Below are 19,674 nucleotides of genomic sequence, written 5' to 3'. Positions count from 1 at the left end.
GTCTACACCTGTTGTATTCAGCATTTCAAGGTAAAGTCTTCACCTGTTGTATTCAGCATTTCACGGTAAAGTCTACACCTGTTGTATTCAGCATTTCACGGTAAAGTCTACACCTGTTGTATTCAGCATTTCACGGTAAAGTCTACACCTGTTGTATTCAGCATTTCAAGGTAAAGTCTACACCTGTTGTATTCAGCATTTCACGGTAAAGTCTACCCTTGTTGTATTCAGCATTTCACGGTAAAGTCTACCCTTGTTGTATTCAGCATTTCACGGTAAAGTCTACCCTTGTTGTATTCAGCATTTCACGGTAAGGTCTACCCTTGTTGTATTCAGCATTTCACGGTAAGGTCTACACTTGTTGTATTCAGCATTTCACGGTAAAGTCTACCCTTGTTGTATTCAGCATTTCACGGTAAAGTCTACACTTGTTGTATTCAGCATTTCACGGTAAAGTCTACACTTGTTGTTTAATTCGGCGCATGTGGCAAATAAAGTTTGATTTGATTTGTGTTCCAGAGAACCAACCACAAACCGAGTAAGGCTCTTACTGGTGCCACTTTAATTAAAGGGTATCTACACCCCAAAGTAACATTTTCTTAGATTTTTCTCAGGAAAAAAAAAAACGGTCAGCTGATGTGGTTTAAGTATTGTTGTGGACTTACATCCAATTGTGTAGTTTCTCTATTAACAGTGTTATTTTGAAAGAAAAACAGAACATGGACAAATCAGAAATCTGGAAAAACAAAACAGAGAAAATGGAATTTGAGAAAAAAACAAACGGCATTAGGTTAAAAATATAAAATGGATTTGATGCCCAACATTTTCTCTCATTACTGGATTATCTAGGGATAGTGTAGAGTAACAGCTGTATCCTGAATTGACCTTTAACCTCCCTATTACTCAATACTTCTTCCACTGGATCAAAGCTTCAGCCAAGTAGGATACATGATAGTGGCAACACATGGAGTTGGGTTGGATATAGTCATGGTAGGATACATGATAGAGACAACACATGGAGTAGGGTTGGATATAGTCATGGTAGGATACATGATAGAGACAACACATGGAGTTGGGTTGGATATAGTCATGGTAGGATACATGATAGAGACAACACATGGAGTTGGGTTGGATATAGTCATGGTAGGATACATGATAGTGACAGTGAAGTCCTATTACCAGTCAGATAGGAAGTAGCAGTGAAGTCCTATTACCAGTCAGACAGGAAGTAGCAGTGAAGTCCTATTACCAGTCAGGTAGGAAGTAGCAGTGAAGTCCTATTACCAGTCAGATAGGAAGTAGCAGTGAAGTCCTATTACCAGTCAGACAGGAAGTAGCAGTGTCAACACTGCCAAGTGGCTGGGATGTCCTCCACTGAGTCCACAGTCCTCTCCACCATAAACACCATCTGTTGTCTGCACACCTCTGACCACAGATCAGATCAAATGAAATGTTATTGGTCTCATACACATATTTCTTGTAGGTTCCACAAGTGTTTCCCCCTTGGTTTCCGAGTGGTCCCTGTTCTTCTCTCTCTAAATCACACTGTTAATAGAGAAACTACACAATTGGATGTAAGTCCACAACCATACTTAAACCACATCAGGAGACCATTTTTGAAGTCTGAGGAAAATCTGAAAATTTGATTTTTGGGTGTAGATACCCTTTAATTTAAGTGGCACCAGCAAGAGCCTTGCTCATCATTCTGCCAGGGAGGCATAGACTACTTTGTAGTTGACAACGTTTTTGGGAAAGCTTTTCCATCAACTAGAAGATGGTTGTCATTAGCATCATCGCTAACAGCTACACATGGTGGATCATTAGCATCATCGCTAACAGCTACACATAGTGGATCATTAGCATCATCGCTAACAGCTACACGTAGTGGATGGATCATTAGCATCAGCGTCTTTCGGGTGATGCTTCTTGTGTGACGTATAATCGAGTGGACGGAACTGGAGGCTTCTATAACAGCGACAAAAAGCTACTGATTTGACCAACGTGGTGGTGTGCTAGCAAACATAAAACCGATTCATTGAAGCGTTTTAGACCAATTTTTTGTATATTACTCTTAGTGTTTTGAACATACTTGTGTTTACTTATCTACTAGCTAATTTCAACGTCATTTGCTTGTGAAATTAGCAACATTGATACAGCATCTGGCTAATCTCCCGGAGCATAAACTCACTAAGCAAGACGGAGAAAGAAGCTTTCAGAATGAAAAAGGAGAAAGATGCCATAACATTGAAAGAAGAGAATGTAGTGAAAAAAAAGGAAGAACATTTTGGAGTGAAAGAGGAGGAAGAACATTTTGGAGTGAAAGAGGAAGAACATCATTTTGGAGTGAAAGAGGAGGCTATCTCAGTAAAAGAGGAGAAGAAAGACGTTTTGGGAGTGAAAAGGGAGGAGGAGGAGACTGAACATCCGATTACCACCAGTGAGTACTGATTTAAAAACGTGCACAAACTATGCAGTTGTTGAACTAATGTGTGGTTTTAAAGTGGCATTCTACTGAAGTTCTACACTTGAATATGTTGTTCAGTGCTGTAGGAATTGTTGAAGGGGCGATCTGCCATTGGTTCATATCTTTGTGGGACTTTTTAATTAGACGTATTGAATTCTCCATGTGGTCACGTGGTCTATATTAAAGTGAACAACGGCGAGACAGCCTATATACCAAGTAACACCCCTACAAACCCCTACTCTCTCTGGCCAGATGTAACCCCACATATCTCACTTTCTCTCACCCCCCCCCCCCTCATCCACGGGGCTGTAGTGCAGCAGGTTGAGAGCTGCACTACACATCACCAACAAACTAACATGGTCCAAGCACACCAAGACAGGCATGAAGAGGACACAGACAAAACCTATTCCCACTCAGGAGACTGAAAAGATATGGCATGGGTCCTCAGATCCTCAAAATGTTCTACAGCTGCACCATCGAGAGCATCCTGCAACAATTTCAATGATTTACATTTAATTTAACTTGTTTTGGCTGCAATCCTGATATCGGGATAAGTGTCATCAACAACCGCTGAATAGCATAGCGCTACCTACAATAAATATTACTATAAATATTTATATTCATGAAATCACAAGTGAAATATAGGAAAACACAGCTTAGCCTTTTGTTAATCCACCTGTCGTGTCAGATTTTGAAATTATGCTTTACAGCGAAAGCAATACAAGCGTTTGTAAGTTTATCGATCGCACGACAAAACATTAAGTACACTTAGCATCAGGTAGCTTGGGCACAAATCAGAAAAGCAATCAAATTAATTGGATGTTTTCACTCACGAGACTCCCAGTTAGACAGCAAATGTTCTGTTTGTTCCATAAAGATGATTTTTATATCCAAAATACCTCCGCTTGTTTGTCGCGTTATGTTCAGAAATCCACAGGAGCGGTCAAGACAACGCAGACAAAAATTCTAAATAGTTTCCATAATGTCCACAGAAACATGTCAAACGTTTTTTTATAATCAATCCTCAGGTTTTTAAAAAATATATAATTGATAATATATCCCCCGCAAATGTCTTTCACAGGAGGGGAAAACAATGGCTGTCGGATTCTGTTGGGCGAGCAAAACTCATGTGACCACTTGACGCGATGTTATCGTTCTGGCTCATTTTCCCAAATAAAAGCCTGAAACTATGTCTGAAGACTGTTGACACCTGGGGGACGTGATAGGAAAAGGAATCTGGTTCACATCCCTTTAAATCAGGCAAAGGCAGGCTATGGAACATGGAGTTTTCAAAATAGAAGCCACTTCCTGTTTTGATTTTCCCCAGGGTTTCGCCTGCAATATCAGTTCTGTTATACTCACAGACAATATTTTCACAGTTTTGGAAACGTTAGAGTATTTTCTATCCAATACTAATAATAATAATATGCATATATTAGCAACTGAGACGGAGGAGCTGGCCATTGACAATGGACACCGTTTCATCCAAGCTACTCAATACTGCCCCTTGCAGCCATAGAAAGTTAAGGAAATCAGTCAATGTAAATGAATTAAATAGGCCCTAATCTATGGACTTCACATTACTGGGCAGGGGCGCAGCCATCCACCCACTGGGGAGCTAGTCCCACCCACTGGGGAGCCGGGCCCAGGAAACGAAGCTGTCTGGGTGGCTGGTCTAAGACAATGTGGAGGACCTGGACTGGCGTGGTTATACGTGGTCAGTTGGATATACTGCCGAATTCTCAAACACGACATTGGAGGTGGCTTATAGTAGAGAAATTAACATTTAAATATCTGGTAACAGCTCCAGTGGATATTCATGCACGGCAATTGCACACTCCTTTGAGCCATCTGTGGCATTGTGTAACAAAACTGCACATTTTAGTGGCCTTTTATTGTCCCCAGCACAAGGTGCACCTGTGTAATGATCGTGCTGTTTAATCGGCTTCTTGACATGCCACACCTGTCAGGTGGATGGATTATCTTGGCAAAGGGCTACAAAAAAATGTAAGCACAAAATGATTGAAATAAGCTTTTTGCGCGTATGGAAAAAGTGAACTTATGTATCTTACAACTATGAAGGTTGTATATGTTTAGAACCACCTGATGGATAGGAATCCATCGACGTCTGTGTCCCACAACTGTCTAGTTGTTTGCATTCTGACTTCTAATACAGAATTAATAAGTAGGTCAACATATTACCAGGAAGCTCTACAACATTTGTTTTAAAATCACACCAAGATTATTTTAAATGATTAAATGTTTGAAAACTGGCCCCAGGTTGAGGGGATCTGATTTGGATTAAACCTCATAGCAAGGCAGTTTTATCAAGTGGAGATTTAATTCTGTTCTCTCTTTAAATAAACACTGTCTTTGGCAGGAGGAAAAGCGAACTTGGAGGAACCAGAGACGTCCGAACCAGCAAGACGACACCTCTGCTCCCAGATTGGAAAGAGTTTTACCAAGTTAGGAAGCCTGAAAAGACATGAGGGGACCCACACTGGAGATGGGGAAAGTGACACAGAATTACTACAGGACGAAGACGAGTCACTGAGCGACCACAGCTTTGACTCCCAGACGGAAGATATGTTTCTACATGGCGAGGACATAGTTTTGGACCGGTACGTTCTTCTCATGATAATGCCGTGATTTGAAATTAAAAATATCAAATATTATCCATTAGAGATGGATCCATTCAATTTTATTTGCAATATTAAAAAAATATAATCAGTAATGAAATGTGTAAAGTACGCTTGGCTATACATTGTGTGTGTGTGAATATATCTATATTATATAATCAATATATTATTTATATAATCAATATCAATAGGTTTTATATAAATGGAATGTAGTAGAATGGAACAGCACACAGTCACCTTACCACAGTGACCGTGTTCCCTCTACTCCATACAATCACCTCACCACAGTGACCGTGTTCCCTCTACTCCATACAATCACCTCACCACAGTGACCGTGTTCCCTCTACTCCACACACTCACCTCACCACAGTGACCGTGTTCCCTCTACTCCACACAGTCACCTCACCACAGTGACCGTGTTCCCTCTACTCCATACAATCACCTCACCACAGTGACCGTGTTCCCTCTACTCCACACAGTCACCTCACCACAGTGACCGTGTTCCCTCTACTCCATACAATCACCTCACCACAGTGACCGTGTTCCCTCTACTCCACACAATCACCTCACCACAGTGACCGTGTTCCCTCTACTCCAGACAATCACCTCACCACAGTGACCGTGTTCCCTCTACTCCACACTGTGGGGAACATGGTGAGGTGATTGTATGGAGTAGAGGGAACACGGTCACTGTGGTGAGGTGACTGTGTGGAGTAGAGGGAACACGGTCACTGTGGTGAGGTGATTGTATGGAGTAGAGGGAACATGGTCACTGTGGTGAGGTGACTGTGTGGAGTAGAGGTAACATGGTCACTGTGGTGAGGTGAGTGTTTGCTGTTCCGTTCTACTCCATTCCATTGTTATATAAATATCCATTGGGGGCTGGTGAGGGGAGGGCGGCCCACAACAATGGCCGGAGTGGAAGGGAACAGCTCTTCACCATAGTGATTGTGTTCCCTCTACTCTATATAATAGATATCTGTTTAATTCACGTGTTGATACCGGGCTCATCTGTAAAAGTATTCTTACTGATTGTTTTTTCTTACACAGTGCCAGGGACTCGGATGAACAATGGGAACCCCCAATGTCAAGGTGTCCATCCACCACTAATTCAGACGCTGAAGCTGGTTCATCCAGCCGGACCCCTGCTGCCTCCGGCTCCACACCTTCCCCCGCCCGGCCATCTAGAGGTGTGAAGAGGCCAGCCCAGAAGCGGAGGAGGGCCAGTGAACCGGCGACAACTACCACCGAGGCAGAGGACCGTTGGCACACTGTGCTAGAAGATGATGTGGAGCCACTTCCACCAACATTTAGACCGAAAAGGCAGCCAGGACCTCAGCTGGACATGACTGCAGAGTACAGCCCCCGTCATCTTTTCCAGATGTTTTTCTCCTTGTCAGTTCTTGATTCGCTGGTTTCTAACACCAACAAGTATGGGGCTAAGAAACAAGCAGGCAAGAAAGAGGCATGGAAGCCCATTTCCATCCAAGACCTGTACTGTTACATCTCACTGGTTATTTACATGGGGTTGGTGAAGTTGAAAACCCTGAAGGACTACTGGAAAACGTCACCTCTCTACCAACTGCCTTTCCCCACCACTGTCATATCCTGTAAAAAGTTTCTGACTATCTCACGGGCGCTTCATATCAGTGACCCACAAGTTGACGAGGTCAATGACAAGAAGAGAGGCACAGCAAGCTTTGATAGGCTCTGCAAAATCCAACCTCTCTACTCCAGCATGGTTGAGGCCTGCAAGACCCATTTTCAGCCCAACCAGAACCTGTCCATAGATGAGAGGATGGTAGCCTCAAAGGCTAGAATTGGCCTCAAACAACATATGTGTAACAAGCTGTGTGGGTACAAACTCTTTGTTTTGGCCGATTCTGTGTGTGCCTACACTTGGAATGTGTTTGTTTGTGAGGGGGAAAGCAGTTTTGCGACCGGTAAGGGACTCAGTTATGATTCCGTTATGGAGTTGTTGGATTTTCAACTGCTGGGGAAGGGCTACAAACTGTTTATGGACAACTTCTACACAAGCCCTGCCCTGTTCACAGACCTGAGGAAGCAGGATGTGTGGGCTTGTGGCACCATCCGTACCAACAGACAGGGCTTTCCGAAAACCAAGGTGAACGACATGCCTAAGAGGGCTGATCGGGGGACCATGCGATGGATTCGTAAAGATGACCTGCTCTTTGTTAAGTGGATGGATGCCAGAGAGGTGGTCATGTGCTCCAGTATCCACAAATCCTTCAGTGGCGATCACGTCAACAGGCGTGTGAAGGATGCCAATGGTGCATGGGCCACAAAAAGGGTCCCCATTCCTGCTGCTGTAAAGGACTACAACAAGAGCATGGGAGGTGTGGACAAGTCAGACGCTCTGATAGGCTACAACAATGGTCTTCACAAGACAATGAAATGGTACAGGACATTGTTCTATCACTTCATTGACATTGCTGTGATGAATGCATTCGTCCTTCATAAGGAAATGGCTCAGAGCTGTGGACAGACCTCCATGAAACCGCTAGCCTTCAGAGAGCTGCTCATCCAGGAGCTTGCTGGCTACAACATGTCCACTGCATCACATTATGTCCCTTCTACTCATGCCGCCAGTGGTGTTCACATTCCCAAATTCTTATCTGCAGGCATGAATGTGCCTCGGGGTAAAAAGGGCACAGTGGGGAGGCGTCGTTGTGTTCTGTGTCACAGGAAATGCGCTGTCGCCTGCACCGCTTGTTCTGTTACCCTCTGCTTTACACCAGAAAGAGACTGTTATGGGCCTTGGCATCAGCAGCAGAATATTGTGTAGAGGACTGAGGATCTACACCAGAAAGAGACTGTTATGGGCCTTGGCATCAGCAGCAGGATATTGTGTAGAGGACTGAGGATCTTCCAAATACTGTCATTCTAAAGTGTGTCATTTGGATTATTTTTTTTTCATTCTTTTTTTTTTGGGGGGGGGGGGGGGGGGGTGTTGGCATATAATTTTTGTATGTTGTATATAGTTATTTGCTTGAAAATGTATCACTTTACCAATTTGGCCACTTGGGTACATTTGGGCAACTGGTGTGGGACACCTGGGTGAATTCATTCTAAATGTCATGTCGCTCGCTCATTCCTGACGTTACCAGTCTAAAACTTTACACACACACTGATGCCATCTAGTGGCCAAAATCTAAATAGCGCCTGTGCTGGAATAATACAGTATGGCCTTTCTCTTGCGTTTCAAAGATGATGTTACAAAAAAAATGATTTTTTTTTCTTCTTTGCGTTATCTTTCACCAGATCTAATGTGTTATATTCCACAACATTCCTTTCACATTTCCGTAACCTTCAGTCTCCTTTCAAATGCTATCAAGAAAATGCATATCTTTGCTTCAGGTCCTGAGCTACAGGCAGTTGGATTTGGGTTTGTCAAGAATGGTGAAAATGGGGGGAAAAAATGGGTGGATCCAACATTCATGAACCTTCACTGTCTTCATCGCTAAACTAGCAACAATAACTATTGTCTATTGTTATTCTCAATGACCTTCCTGGCCTTATGAAATCCTAGCTAAATACAATGTTCCCACCAGTTTTCATGTCTTTGGTTATGCAACCATTTGTTTATTAGATTATATTTCTCATTAAGATGAATATAGTTTTAATTCTGCATGGGTCACGCATTGCTTTGGTCATGTTCTCTTATGGGTCAATTATTTTGAATTAAAATATAGAAATTATGCTGTCTCAATCACTTACAGTGCCTTTGGAAAGTATTCAGACCCCTTGACTTTTTCCACATTTTGTTATGTTACAACCTTATTCTACAATTGATTAAATAAAACAAATGTAAAACATGTTTTTAAAAAATATCACATGTACATAATTGTTCAGACCCTTTGCTATGTGACTCAATTGAGCTCAGGTGCATCCTGTTTCCATTTATCATCCTTGAGATGTTTCTACAACTTGATTGGACATGATTTGGAAAGAACACACCTGTCGATTTTAGGTCTCACAGTTGACAGTGCATGTCAGAGCAAAAACCAAGCCGTGAGGTCGAAGGAGTTGTCCGTAGAGCTCCGAGACAGGATTGTGTTGAGGCACAGATCTGGGGAAGGGTACCAAAACATTTCTACAGCAGTGAAGGGCCCTGAATTTGCCCCCTGGGGTAAAAGGGTAAAATGATCTGTTTAAGTCATTAGTAAAGGGCACATCGTTAAAGAATACAATTATATATTATTTTTTGTGGTCTATATCCTGTCAATCCTTTATTCCTTCATAAACAGAAAACATATGTACCTAAACACAACATGTGTTCAAGGGCCCCTTCACAACCTCTTGACCATTATATCTGGATAGCTGACAACTATTTTTAAAAGGGTAAAAATGATCTGTTCAGGTCATCAGTAAAGGAAGCATAGTTAAAGAGTACAATGAACCTTTCAAAGAGGATGTTATCCAACCCAACTCCATGTGTTGTCTCTATCATGTATCCTACCATGACTATATCCAACCCAACTCCATGTGTTGTCACTATCATGTATTCTACCATGACTATATCCAACCCTACTCCATGTGTTGCCACTATCATGTATCCTACCATGACTATATCCAACCCTACTCCATGTTTTGCCACTATCATGTATCCTACCATTACTATATCCAACCCTACTCCATGTGTTGCCACTATCATGTATCCTACCATTACTATATCCAACCCTACTCCATGTGTTGCCACTATCATGTATCCTACCATTACTATATCCAACCCAACTCCATGTGTTGTCACTATCATGTATCCTACAGTCGTGGCCAAAAGTTTTGAGAATGACACAAATATTAATTTCCGCAAAGTTTGCTGCTTCAGTGTCTTTAGATATTTTTGTCAGATGTTACTATGGAATTCTGAAGTATAATATAATATATATATAATATAATATATATATAATATAATATATAAGTATAATTACAAGCATTACAAAAGTGTCAAAGGCTTTTATTGACAATTACATGAAGTTGATGCAAAGTGTATATATTTGCAGTGTTGACTCTTCTTTTTCAAGCCCTCTGCAATCTGCCCTGGCATGCTGTCAATTAACTTCTGGGCCACATCCTGACTGATGGCAGCCCATTCTTGCATAATCAATGCTTGTAGTTTGTCAGAATTTGTGGGTTTTTGTTTGTCCACCCGCCTCTTGATGATTGACCACAAGTTCTCAATGGGATTAAGGTCTGGGGAGTTTCCTGGCCATGGACCCAAAATATTGATGTTTTGTTACCCGAGCCACTTAGTTATCACTTTTGCCTTATGGCAAGGTGCTCCACCATGCTGGAAAAGGCATTGTTCGTCACCAAACTGTTCCTGGATGGTTGGGAGAAGATGGTCGCGGAGGATGTGTTGGTACCATTCTTTATTCATGGCTGTGTCCTGAGGCAACATTGTGAGTGAGCCCACACCCTTGGCTGAGAAGCAACCCCACACATGAATGGTCTCAGGATGCTTTACTGTTGGCATGACACAGGACTGATGGTAGCGCTCACCTTGTCTTCTCCGGACAAGCTTTTTTCCGGATGCCCCAAACAACCGGAAAGGGGATACATCAAAGAAAATGATTTAACCCCAGTCCTCAGCAGTCCAATCCATGTAACTTTTGCAGAATATCAGTCTGTCCCTGATGTTTTTCCTGGAGAGAAGTGGCTTCTTTGCTGCCCTTCTTGACACCAGGCCATCCACCAAAAGTCTTTGCCTCACTGTGCATGCAGATGCACTCACACCTGCCTGCTGCCCTCACACTTGCCTGCTGCCATTCGTAAGCAAGCTCTGTACTGGTGGTGCCCCGATCCCGCAGCTGAATCAACTTTAGGAGACGGTCCTGGTGCTTGCTGGACTTTCTTGGGCACCCTGAAGCCTTCTTCACAACAATTGAACCGCTCTCCTTGAAGTTCTTGAAGATCTGATAAAAGGTTAGGTGCAATCTTACTGGCAGCAATATCCTTGCCTGTGAAGCCTTTGTTGTGCAAAGCAATGATGACGGCACGTGTTTCCTTGCAGGTAACCATGGTTGGACAGAGGAAGAACAATGATTCCAAGCACCACCCTCCTTTTGAAGCTTCCAGTCTGTTATTCGAACTCAATCAGTATGACCGAGTGATTGCCAGCCTTGTCCTCGTCAACACTCACATCTGTGTTAACCTCTCTGGGATATTCGGGACGGTAGCGTCCCACCTCATCAACAGCCAGCGAAAGTGCAGGGCACCAAATTCAAAACAACAGAAATCTCATAATTAAGATTCCCCAAGCATACAAGTATTTTACAACATTTTAAAGATAAACTTCTCGCTAATCCAGCCACAGTGTCTCATTTCAAAAAGGCTTTATGGCGAAAGCACCACAAACGATTATGTTAGATCAGAACCAAGTCACAGAAAAACTCAGCCATTTTTCCAGCCAAAGAGAGTAGTCACAAAAAGCAGAAATAGAGATCAAATGAATCACTAACCTTTGATGATCTTCATCAGATGACACTCATAGGACTTCATGTTACACAATACATGTATGTTTTGTTTGATAAAGTTCATATTTATATAAAAAAATCTGAGTTTACATTGGCGCGTTATGTTCAGTAGTTCCAAAACATCTGGTGATTTTGCAGAGCCACATCAATTTACAGAAATACTCATCATAAATGTTGATGAAAATACAAGTGTTATACATGGAACTTTAGATAAACTTCTCAATTGCAACCACTGTGTCAGATTTCAAAAAAGCTTTACCGAAAAAGCACACCATGCAATAATCTGAGTACGGCCCTCAGACAACAAAACAGCCAAACAGATATCCGCCATGTTGTGCAGTCAACAGAAGTCAGAAATAGCATTAGAAATATTCACTTACCTTTGATGATCTTCATCAGAATGCACTCCCAGGAATCCCAGTTCCACAATAAATGTTTGATTTGTTCGATAAAGTCCCTCATTTATGTCCAAATACCTCCTATTTGGTCGAGCGTTTAGTACACAATCCAAAATCGCGACAGCAAGTCCATGCGAAAGTTCAGACGAAAAGTACCATTACAGTTCGTAGAAACATGTCAAATGAAGTATAGAATCTTTAGGATGTTTTTATCATAAATCCATAAATCATAAAGGTCCATCTCTCTCTCTGGAGATTGGTCCACGTCGGTCAGTGTTGTCGTACTAGATTTGCTACCTTTCCAGCTGCTGTCTGTTAGGCTGTCACCGAGGACTCACTTCTTCTTGAGTGATCAATATTTCAGAGTTCAAAACATTTCACGTGTAGAGCAAAAGCTCCCACGTTTCCTGGCCTGTATGGTGGAGAACAAGTCCTCCCGTTATTTGGAACGTAAGTGACTTTTCGTTATGTAGATATTTAACTATCCGCAACCATGCTGTGGTTTGCTTAGTCCGATGTGAATTGGGTCACGGGGGCTCTTATAGAAATATGGAAAAGGAGTTGGTTCATCATTTTTTAAATATACCTTATAACTGGAACCTCCATCAGACGCTAGCCAGCAAACTAGCTACTAGTCATTGTTAGCCACTGCTAGCGGTTTTCACCTTTAGCTCAGACACCTGCCAGTCTGCACAGCGCGATATCAAACCAGAGGATATCGGACTGCTTTTCTCTACCACGTCACCGGGATTCCTGACGCATGCTCTGGACCATTACACCAGATCATTGCTGCTAGCTTGCTGCAACCGAGTGGCTATTGTGGCTAACGCCTCTGTCCCGAAGCCTGCACCAGTTAGCCTTGAGCTAGGCGCATCTCCCGGCTAGCCGACGAAGTAATAACAGCTAATTCTTGGGCTAGACTACCTCTTTTTCCAATTGGCCTGGACCCTTTATTGTCAACACGGAGCCCCGCCGATCCATCACGACTGTTCTGCCGACGTAATCGTCCGATGTGGTTTCAACAGGCTTTTCCGTTGTGATATCGCCGAAGACCCATCTGCTAGCCCCGGCCCGCTAGCTTTCTGAACGCCGTGTCTCCCGCTTGCCTAGCGTAGTAGCGACTACTGAACGGCTCCCTGACTCACCTATTGCTGCTCATTGGACCCTATGATCACTCGGCTACACAGCTGATGCCTGCTGGACTGTTCATTAACACTGTACCTCATTTAGTTTACCTGTCGGCCCCAGCCTCGAACTCAGGTCCTGCGTGTACCTAACTGACCCCCTCTGCCCATTCATGGCCATTTACCCGTTGTTGTTTTAGCTGATCAACACCTTTGATTGCTTTATGCCTCTCTCTAATATCAATATGCCTTGTCTATTGCTGTTTAGGTTAGTTACTATTGTTTTATTTCACTGTAGAGCACCAAGTCCCGCTCAACATGCCTTGGATAGCTCTTTTGTCCCACCCCCACACACGGGGAGACCTCACCTGGGTTAACTGGTGCCTCCAGAGACACAACCTCTCTCATCGTCACTCAATGCCTAGGTTTACCTCCACTGTACTCACATCCTACCATACCCTTGTCTGTACATTATGCCCTGAATCTATTCTACCACACCCAAAAACCTGCTCCTTTTATTCTCTGTTCCTAAGGCACTAGACGACCAGTTCTTATAGCCTTTAGCCGTACACTCAAGGTCCTAAACGATATCATAACCGCCATAACAGCAATCGATAAGAGACAGTACTGTGCAGCAGTCTTCATCGACCTGGCCAAGGCTTTTGACTCTGTCAATCACCGCATTCTTATCAGCAGACTCAATGGTCCTGGTAATCCGTCTGGCCCCACGGCCTTGTGAATGTTGACCTGTTTAAGGTGTTACTCAATGGTCCTGGTAATCCGTCTGGCCCCACGGCCTTGTGAATGTTGACCTGTTTAAGGTGTTACTCAGTGGTCCTGGTAATCCGTCTGGCCCCATGGCCTTGTGAATGTTGACCTGTTTAAGGTGTTACTCAGTGGTCCTGGTAGTCCGTCTGGCCCCACGGCCTTGTGAATGTTGACCTGTTTAAGGTGTTACTCAGTGGTCCTGGTAGTCCGTCTGGCCCCACGGCCTTGTGAATGTTGACCTGTTTAAGGTGTTACTCAATGGTCCTGGTAATCCGTCTGGCCCCACGGCCTTGTGAATGTTGACCTGTTTAAGGTGTTACTCAGTGGTCCTGGTAATCCGTCTGGCCCCACGGCCTTGTGAATGTTGACCTGTTTAAGGTGTTACTCATGCTATGGAGAACCGACGTGTTGCTTGCCTCGAAGTGAGCATAGAAGTGATTTAGTTCGTCTGGTAGGCTCGTGTCACTGGGCAGCTCGCGGCTGTGCTTCCCTTTTGTAGTCTGTAATAGTATGCAAGCCCTGCCACATAAGACGAGCGTCAGAGCTGGTGTAGTACAATTTAATTTTAGCCCTGTATTGGCAACTCCAACCCAGGAGGAGCCAATGCCCAAGTCTCATCACCCAGTGCTACAGGCGTCGCCACAGAGAGTGGGTGGACTACTGAGGAACTGGTCACCGCTTTCCACCAGGGTCTGTCTAACTCCATAGAGGATGAACTGTGTTAAAGTATTGGCAGTAAGAAGTATGAGAAAACATAACATCTTGTTCTTTTTAAATGACTTCTTATGACATTGCTTGCCAGAATAAACATCGTAAGGGAGATTTTTCTCCAGTCTGCGTTACCCACTCCAGTCAGCAGATGGCGATGTGCGTCTTTCAGGATAATGCTTCTTGTGTGACGTATAATCTAGTGGACGAGATGGGCAGCTTCTTCACCAGCAACAACATGCTGATTTAACCACGCGGTAGCTTGCTAGTTAACATAAAACCGAAACATTGAAGCTTTTTAGACCAATCTTGTGTATATTACTCTTAGTGTTTAGAACAAAAATGTGTTTACGTTTTTACTAGTTAATTTAAACGTAATTTGCTTGTTAAATTTGCAAATGTGTTAAATTGATACTGCACTAAGCTAATCGTCCGGATCATGAGGTCACTAACCTCGACGGAGAAAGAAGCTGTGATGAAAGAAGAGGAAGAAGCTTTCAGAATGAAAAAGGAGGAAGAGGATGATATTACAGTGAAAGAGGTTGTCAAAAAGGAGGAAGATGCCATAACATTGGAAGAACATTTTAGAGTAAAAGAGGAAGAGGAGGCTATCTCAATAAAAGAGAAGAAGGAAGACGTTTTGGGAGTGAAAAAGGAGGAGACTGAATATCAGATTAAGACCAGTGAGTACTGACTTACAAACAATAATTAATAACGGGCACAAAGTAGGCATTTGTTGAACCACCGTGGGGTTTTTAAGGGGCATTCTACTGACGTTCTACACTTGAATATGTTGTTCAGTACTGTAGGAATTGTTAAAGGTGCAATCCGCCATTGGTACATATATTTTTGGGACTTTTAAATTAGATTTATTTAATGTGGTCTATATTAAAGTGCACCTCATCTAATATAACAGGCTTTTAAAATTCAATATTGGTGCATATTTTCTACTTAAATATCAAAGGGATGCAACAGGCACCCATTTCATGGAACAACCCTTTAACATTTGTATCACAAACAATATTTTATAAAATCATGATGTTAGACATATTCATGCCTTTTTGTAAGACTCTGTTGCTGTTCTCATTCACGCAGGAGAGATACATTACTATTATGGATCCCCTGGGGAGCCTCAACAACATCCTGATGCTGACGAGGCAGAGAAGAGTCTCTCCAGATCAGAACACCAGATGGTACAGCTTGGTCTGGTCTAGCATACAGCTTGCTCTATCGGGGTCTGGGCTGGGTTTCTGTAGAACACTTTATGACAACAGTGACGACAGCATCCATAATGATATGTGTCTGTGTCCCCTCTTTATGGTTACCAGGACAATGCTAGCCCTTCCTCCCTCCTGGAGTCCCCGTGTCGTGCCTCTCCTGTTAGCACCTTACTGCTGGGTATGAAGAGGTTGTCTGTGCTGCTGGTGGACTGCAGGAAAACAACGGGGCTGAGTGGAACTGTGAGAGGAGGAGAAGAGAAGAAAAGATCAGATTTGACACATCAAAGTAAGTAGTTTAGTTTGAACAAATACAATCGATCTGCCCACTGGTATCTGTTACCAGGACAACCAGCAGAGTTCTGTTAGTTGACTGGAAGATAGACTGGTGGATATGGATGTTATGAATATCATAACACTGAAAAAGGATTCTGCCAATGAACAGAGAGAAACCAATTGACCATATAAAACCTTGATGAAAGTTAGCTTTAGAGAGAACGTTTCAAGATGATCCAATGTAAGGTGCTTGTTTTACAAAAACATTTTCTCAAAACATTATGGATGTTACATTGCCTGTCCCAGTCAACCCCCCTATCTTTACAAGACTGTAGGACAGGCAAGAACAATTCAAGACACTTCAATGTGGTCTGCTTCATTAACATCTGATATACAGAACTTGTTAAAAATGTCAAATATATATATTTTTTAAAACAAGCTCTGTAAACCTTTTCTAAAAGCCATGAAATATGATTGAATGAAAAGCATTTTTTGTGAGACTTGGCCTCAGTCTCTGTAATGGACAAAATTCATTCATTTGTTCATGTGTAACTAACGTTAGTGTGCCAGTTTAGCCTCCATTGTCACTGTCCCCATACTGTGCTCAAACTAGTGATCCTCTGCTTCTCATCTCATCACATGTGACCGCTCTCCTTGACAATGAACCGATGGAGCTATAGAAAAGGTACCAGTTGGACAGCTCCATCTGTGACGTTTCAAGCTAGCTGTGGAGTGTACCTCCGTTACACATGCTCAGGCTGACTTTCCCACGGAATCGACCAAATATGAACGATGCCCTGCGTCTCCACCATTACATAAATTAATGAAGCTGGTTGACAGAATGCCAAGAGTGTGCAAAGCTGTCATCAAGGCAAAGGGTGGCTACTTTGAAGAATCTCAAATTTGAAATATATTTTGATTTGTTTATCACTTTTTTTTTTGGTTACTACATGATTCCATTTGTGTTATTTCATAGTTTTGATGTCGTCACTATTATTCTACAATGTAGAAAATAGTAAAAATAAAGAAAAACCCTTGAATGAGTAGGTGAGTCTAAACTTGTGACTGGTGCTGTATATATACAGTATATCACAAAAGTGAGTACACCCCTCACATTTTTGTAAATATTTGAGTATATCTTTTCATGTGACAACACTGAAGAAATGACACTTTGCTACAATGTAAAGTGTACAGCTTGTTTAACAGTGTAAATTTGCTGTCCCCTCAAAATAACTCCACACACAGCCATTAATGTCTAAACCACTGGCAACAAAAGTGAGTACACCCCTAAGTGAACAGCTCCAGTGGATATTCCTGCAGTCAGCATTGCCAATTGCACACTCCCTTAAAACTTGAGACATCTGTGGCATTGTGTTGTGTGACAAAACACATTTAGTGGCTTTTTATTGTCCCCAGCACAAGGTGCACCTGAGTAATGATAATGCTGTTTAATCAGCTTCTTGATATGCCACACCTGTCAGGTGGATAGATTTTCTTGGCAAAGGAGAAATGTTCACTAACAGGGATGTAAACAAATTTGTGCACCAAATTTGAGAGAAATAATCTTTTCACTTAAATATTTATATTTTTTGGAACATCTACCCACATTATTGTGACATTAATGGTAGTCAAAATATGAAATATGTGTGAATAAAAAAAATGAAAAGCCATTGTGTCAACCCTATTGACAACGGGAGATGTTACTGATGTGCTTTGTGCCTGTCTCCAAGTTTTGGACTTTACTTATTTTCAGTTTAAGGAAGTGTGTAGGTCACATTCATTATCATACAGCTATGAAGGTTATATATTTATAACCACCTGCTCGATAGGAATCCAGCGATGTCTGTCTTGAGTGATCTAGAACATTCTAGTTGTTTGTGTTCCGACTTATAAAACAGAGATAATAATAATAGATAATGAAAACTTATCAGTAATTACCAGGAAGCTTTACGACATAATTTGATTTAAAAATATCACCAAGATTGTTTTTGAATTATGAAATGTTTGAAAGCTGACCTCAGGACATTGAGGGATCTGATTTGGATTAAACCTCATAGCAAGGCAGTTTTTATCATGTAGAGATTTCATTCAGGTCTCTCTTTAAATTAACACTGTTTATTGCAGGAGGAAAACCAAACTTGGAGAAACCAGAAACGTCCAAACCAGCAAGACAACACCTCTGCTCCCACTGTGGAAAGAGTTTTAACCAGTTCGTTAGCATGAGAAGACATGAGAGAATACACACAGGGGAGAAGCCACACCATTGCACACAGTGTGGAAAGAGTTTTAACCAGTTAGGAAACATGAAATCTCACGAACGAATACACACAGGGGAGAAGCCTTTCCATTGCTCCCAGTGTGGAAAGAGTTTTGGAGAGTCAGGAAACCTGAATGCTCACGAGCGAATGCACACAGGCGAGAAGCCTTACCACTGCTCCCACTGCGTAAAGCGTTATAACCATTCAGGAAAGCTGAAAGAACACATGAGACTGCACACAGAGGAGAACCCTTACAAATGCTCAGACTGTGGGAAGACATATTACTCATCATGGTCACTTAAACGTCATGTGAGAATCCACACAGGAGAGAATAATTACTTCTCTTAGTGTGTAGGTTTTTCACATCACGTTGACTTAAAATTCATCAGAGAACATACACAGTGGTCCCGTTGTCTTATATTGTTGACTGAGAATGTGTTTACCTGTTTATACCATATGAAATTGAATTGTACAAAGTATACTTAAACATATATATTTGTGTGTTTTTATTAGAAAACATGAATTGAGTATGTAAGTTTGAATATAGAGTAGTATATTATTTTTTTAACTCTGACTATGTGTGTGTTTATCTGAGTGTGTCATTCCTCCAGCACTACAGATAATCAAGTGATATTTGGATGTGATGCATTTGCTCCATTGTTGACATTTGCATTGTAGCCCACTGATGATTTAATGAAATTAAAATGTTCAGACTCTGTAATGGAAAAACTGTCCTATTATAATCTCCTGTTCTTGGGGGTATCATCCTGTGTTGCAAACCAATTTGCACCTGTGTCCTTGTATGAATAAAGTCCCGCCCAGGAACAGGAAACTATAAAGATATGTGCTCATCACCCAATGCTTCAGGAATTCAGACTGTCTACACTGACACTGTTATTCTCTCTGAGCTCAGAAATAAAGAATCTTGGTTTGACTTGGACTCCAGCAGATCCTTATTTTATAATATCCACCACAACTCACCCACGGATTGCTGTTTATCATTGTCTCAATGAAGAGTTTCTCTTTCGACTTTCCTGGGGGCATTTACATTTACAAGCCTCCCACTGGTTGAATAAACGTAGTTTCCACGTCATTTCAACAAAACAAATCCATGTGATGGTGTCAGATCGATGTAGAAAACTGATTGGATTTGTAAAAATCAGGTATTTTTATGTTTTTGTGTTTCACCCAACCAGCAACCGATATCCAATGACTGGTAACATTTTGTGTTTCACCCAACCAGCAACCGATATCCAATGACTGGTAACATTTAGTGTTTCACCCAACCAGCAACTGATATCCAATGACAGGTAACATTTTGTGTT

At 42.1% G+C, this 19,674-nt stretch overlaps 2 protein-coding genes across 2 annotated transcripts; both read left to right on the top strand.

Moving 5' to 3' along the window:
* The first annotated feature begins 2,217 nt into the window (after positions 1-2,217).
* On the top strand, positions 2,218-7,909 carry LOC139370376 (piggyBac transposable element-derived protein 4-like). The gene is made up of 3 exons (XM_071109819.1): positions 2,218-2,437; positions 4,845-5,085; positions 6,154-7,909. Exons 1-3 carry the CDS (start codon positions 2,218-2,220, stop codon positions 7,907-7,909), a joined length of 2,217 nt encoding a protein of 738 aa, XP_070965920.1.
* A 7,128-nt stretch (positions 7,910-15,037) lies between these two features.
* Positions 15,038-18,869, top strand: LOC139370375 (zinc finger protein 180-like). Its single transcript, XM_071109818.1, has 4 exons — positions 15,038-15,281; positions 15,694-15,791; positions 15,927-16,104; positions 18,216-18,869. Exons 1-4 carry the CDS (start codon positions 15,038-15,040, stop codon positions 18,695-18,697), a joined length of 1,002 nt encoding a protein of 333 aa, XP_070965919.1. The 3' UTR covers positions 18,698-18,869.
* Positions 18,870-19,674: the final 805 nt, after the last annotated feature.

Source organism: Oncorhynchus clarkii, chromosome 17, assembly GCF_045791955.1.
Source record: "Oncorhynchus clarkii lewisi isolate Uvic-CL-2024 chromosome 17, UVic_Ocla_1.0, whole genome shotgun sequence".
In the NCBI taxonomy this organism is placed as follows: domain Eukaryota; kingdom Metazoa; phylum Chordata; class Actinopteri; order Salmoniformes; family Salmonidae; genus Oncorhynchus; species Oncorhynchus clarkii.
This window is presented reverse-complemented; position numbering and strand designations above follow the sequence as displayed.

Coding starts and splice junctions, on each gene's coding strand:
- LOC139370376 (XM_071109819.1), top strand. CDS start 2,218: ATGAAAAAGGAGAAAGATGCCATAACATTGAAAGAAGAGAATGTAGTG. Junction 2,438..4,844: donor TGAACATCCGATTACCACCA/GTGAGTACTGAT, acceptor TGTCTTTGGCAG/GAGGAAAAGCGAACTTGGAG. Junction 5,086..6,153: donor GAGGACATAGTTTTGGACCG/GTACGTTCTTCT, acceptor TTTCTTACACAG/TGCCAGGGACTCGGATGAAC.
- LOC139370375 (XM_071109818.1), top strand. CDS start 15,038: ATGAGGTCACTAACCTCGACGGAGAAAGAAGCTGTGATGAAAGAAGAG. Junction 15,282..15,693: donor TGAATATCAGATTAAGACCA/GTGAGTACTGAC, acceptor TCATTCACGCAG/GAGAGATACATTACTATTAT. Junction 16,105..18,215: donor ATCAGATTTGACACATCAAA/GTAAGTAGTTTA, acceptor TGTTTATTGCAG/GAGGAAAACCAAACTTGGAG.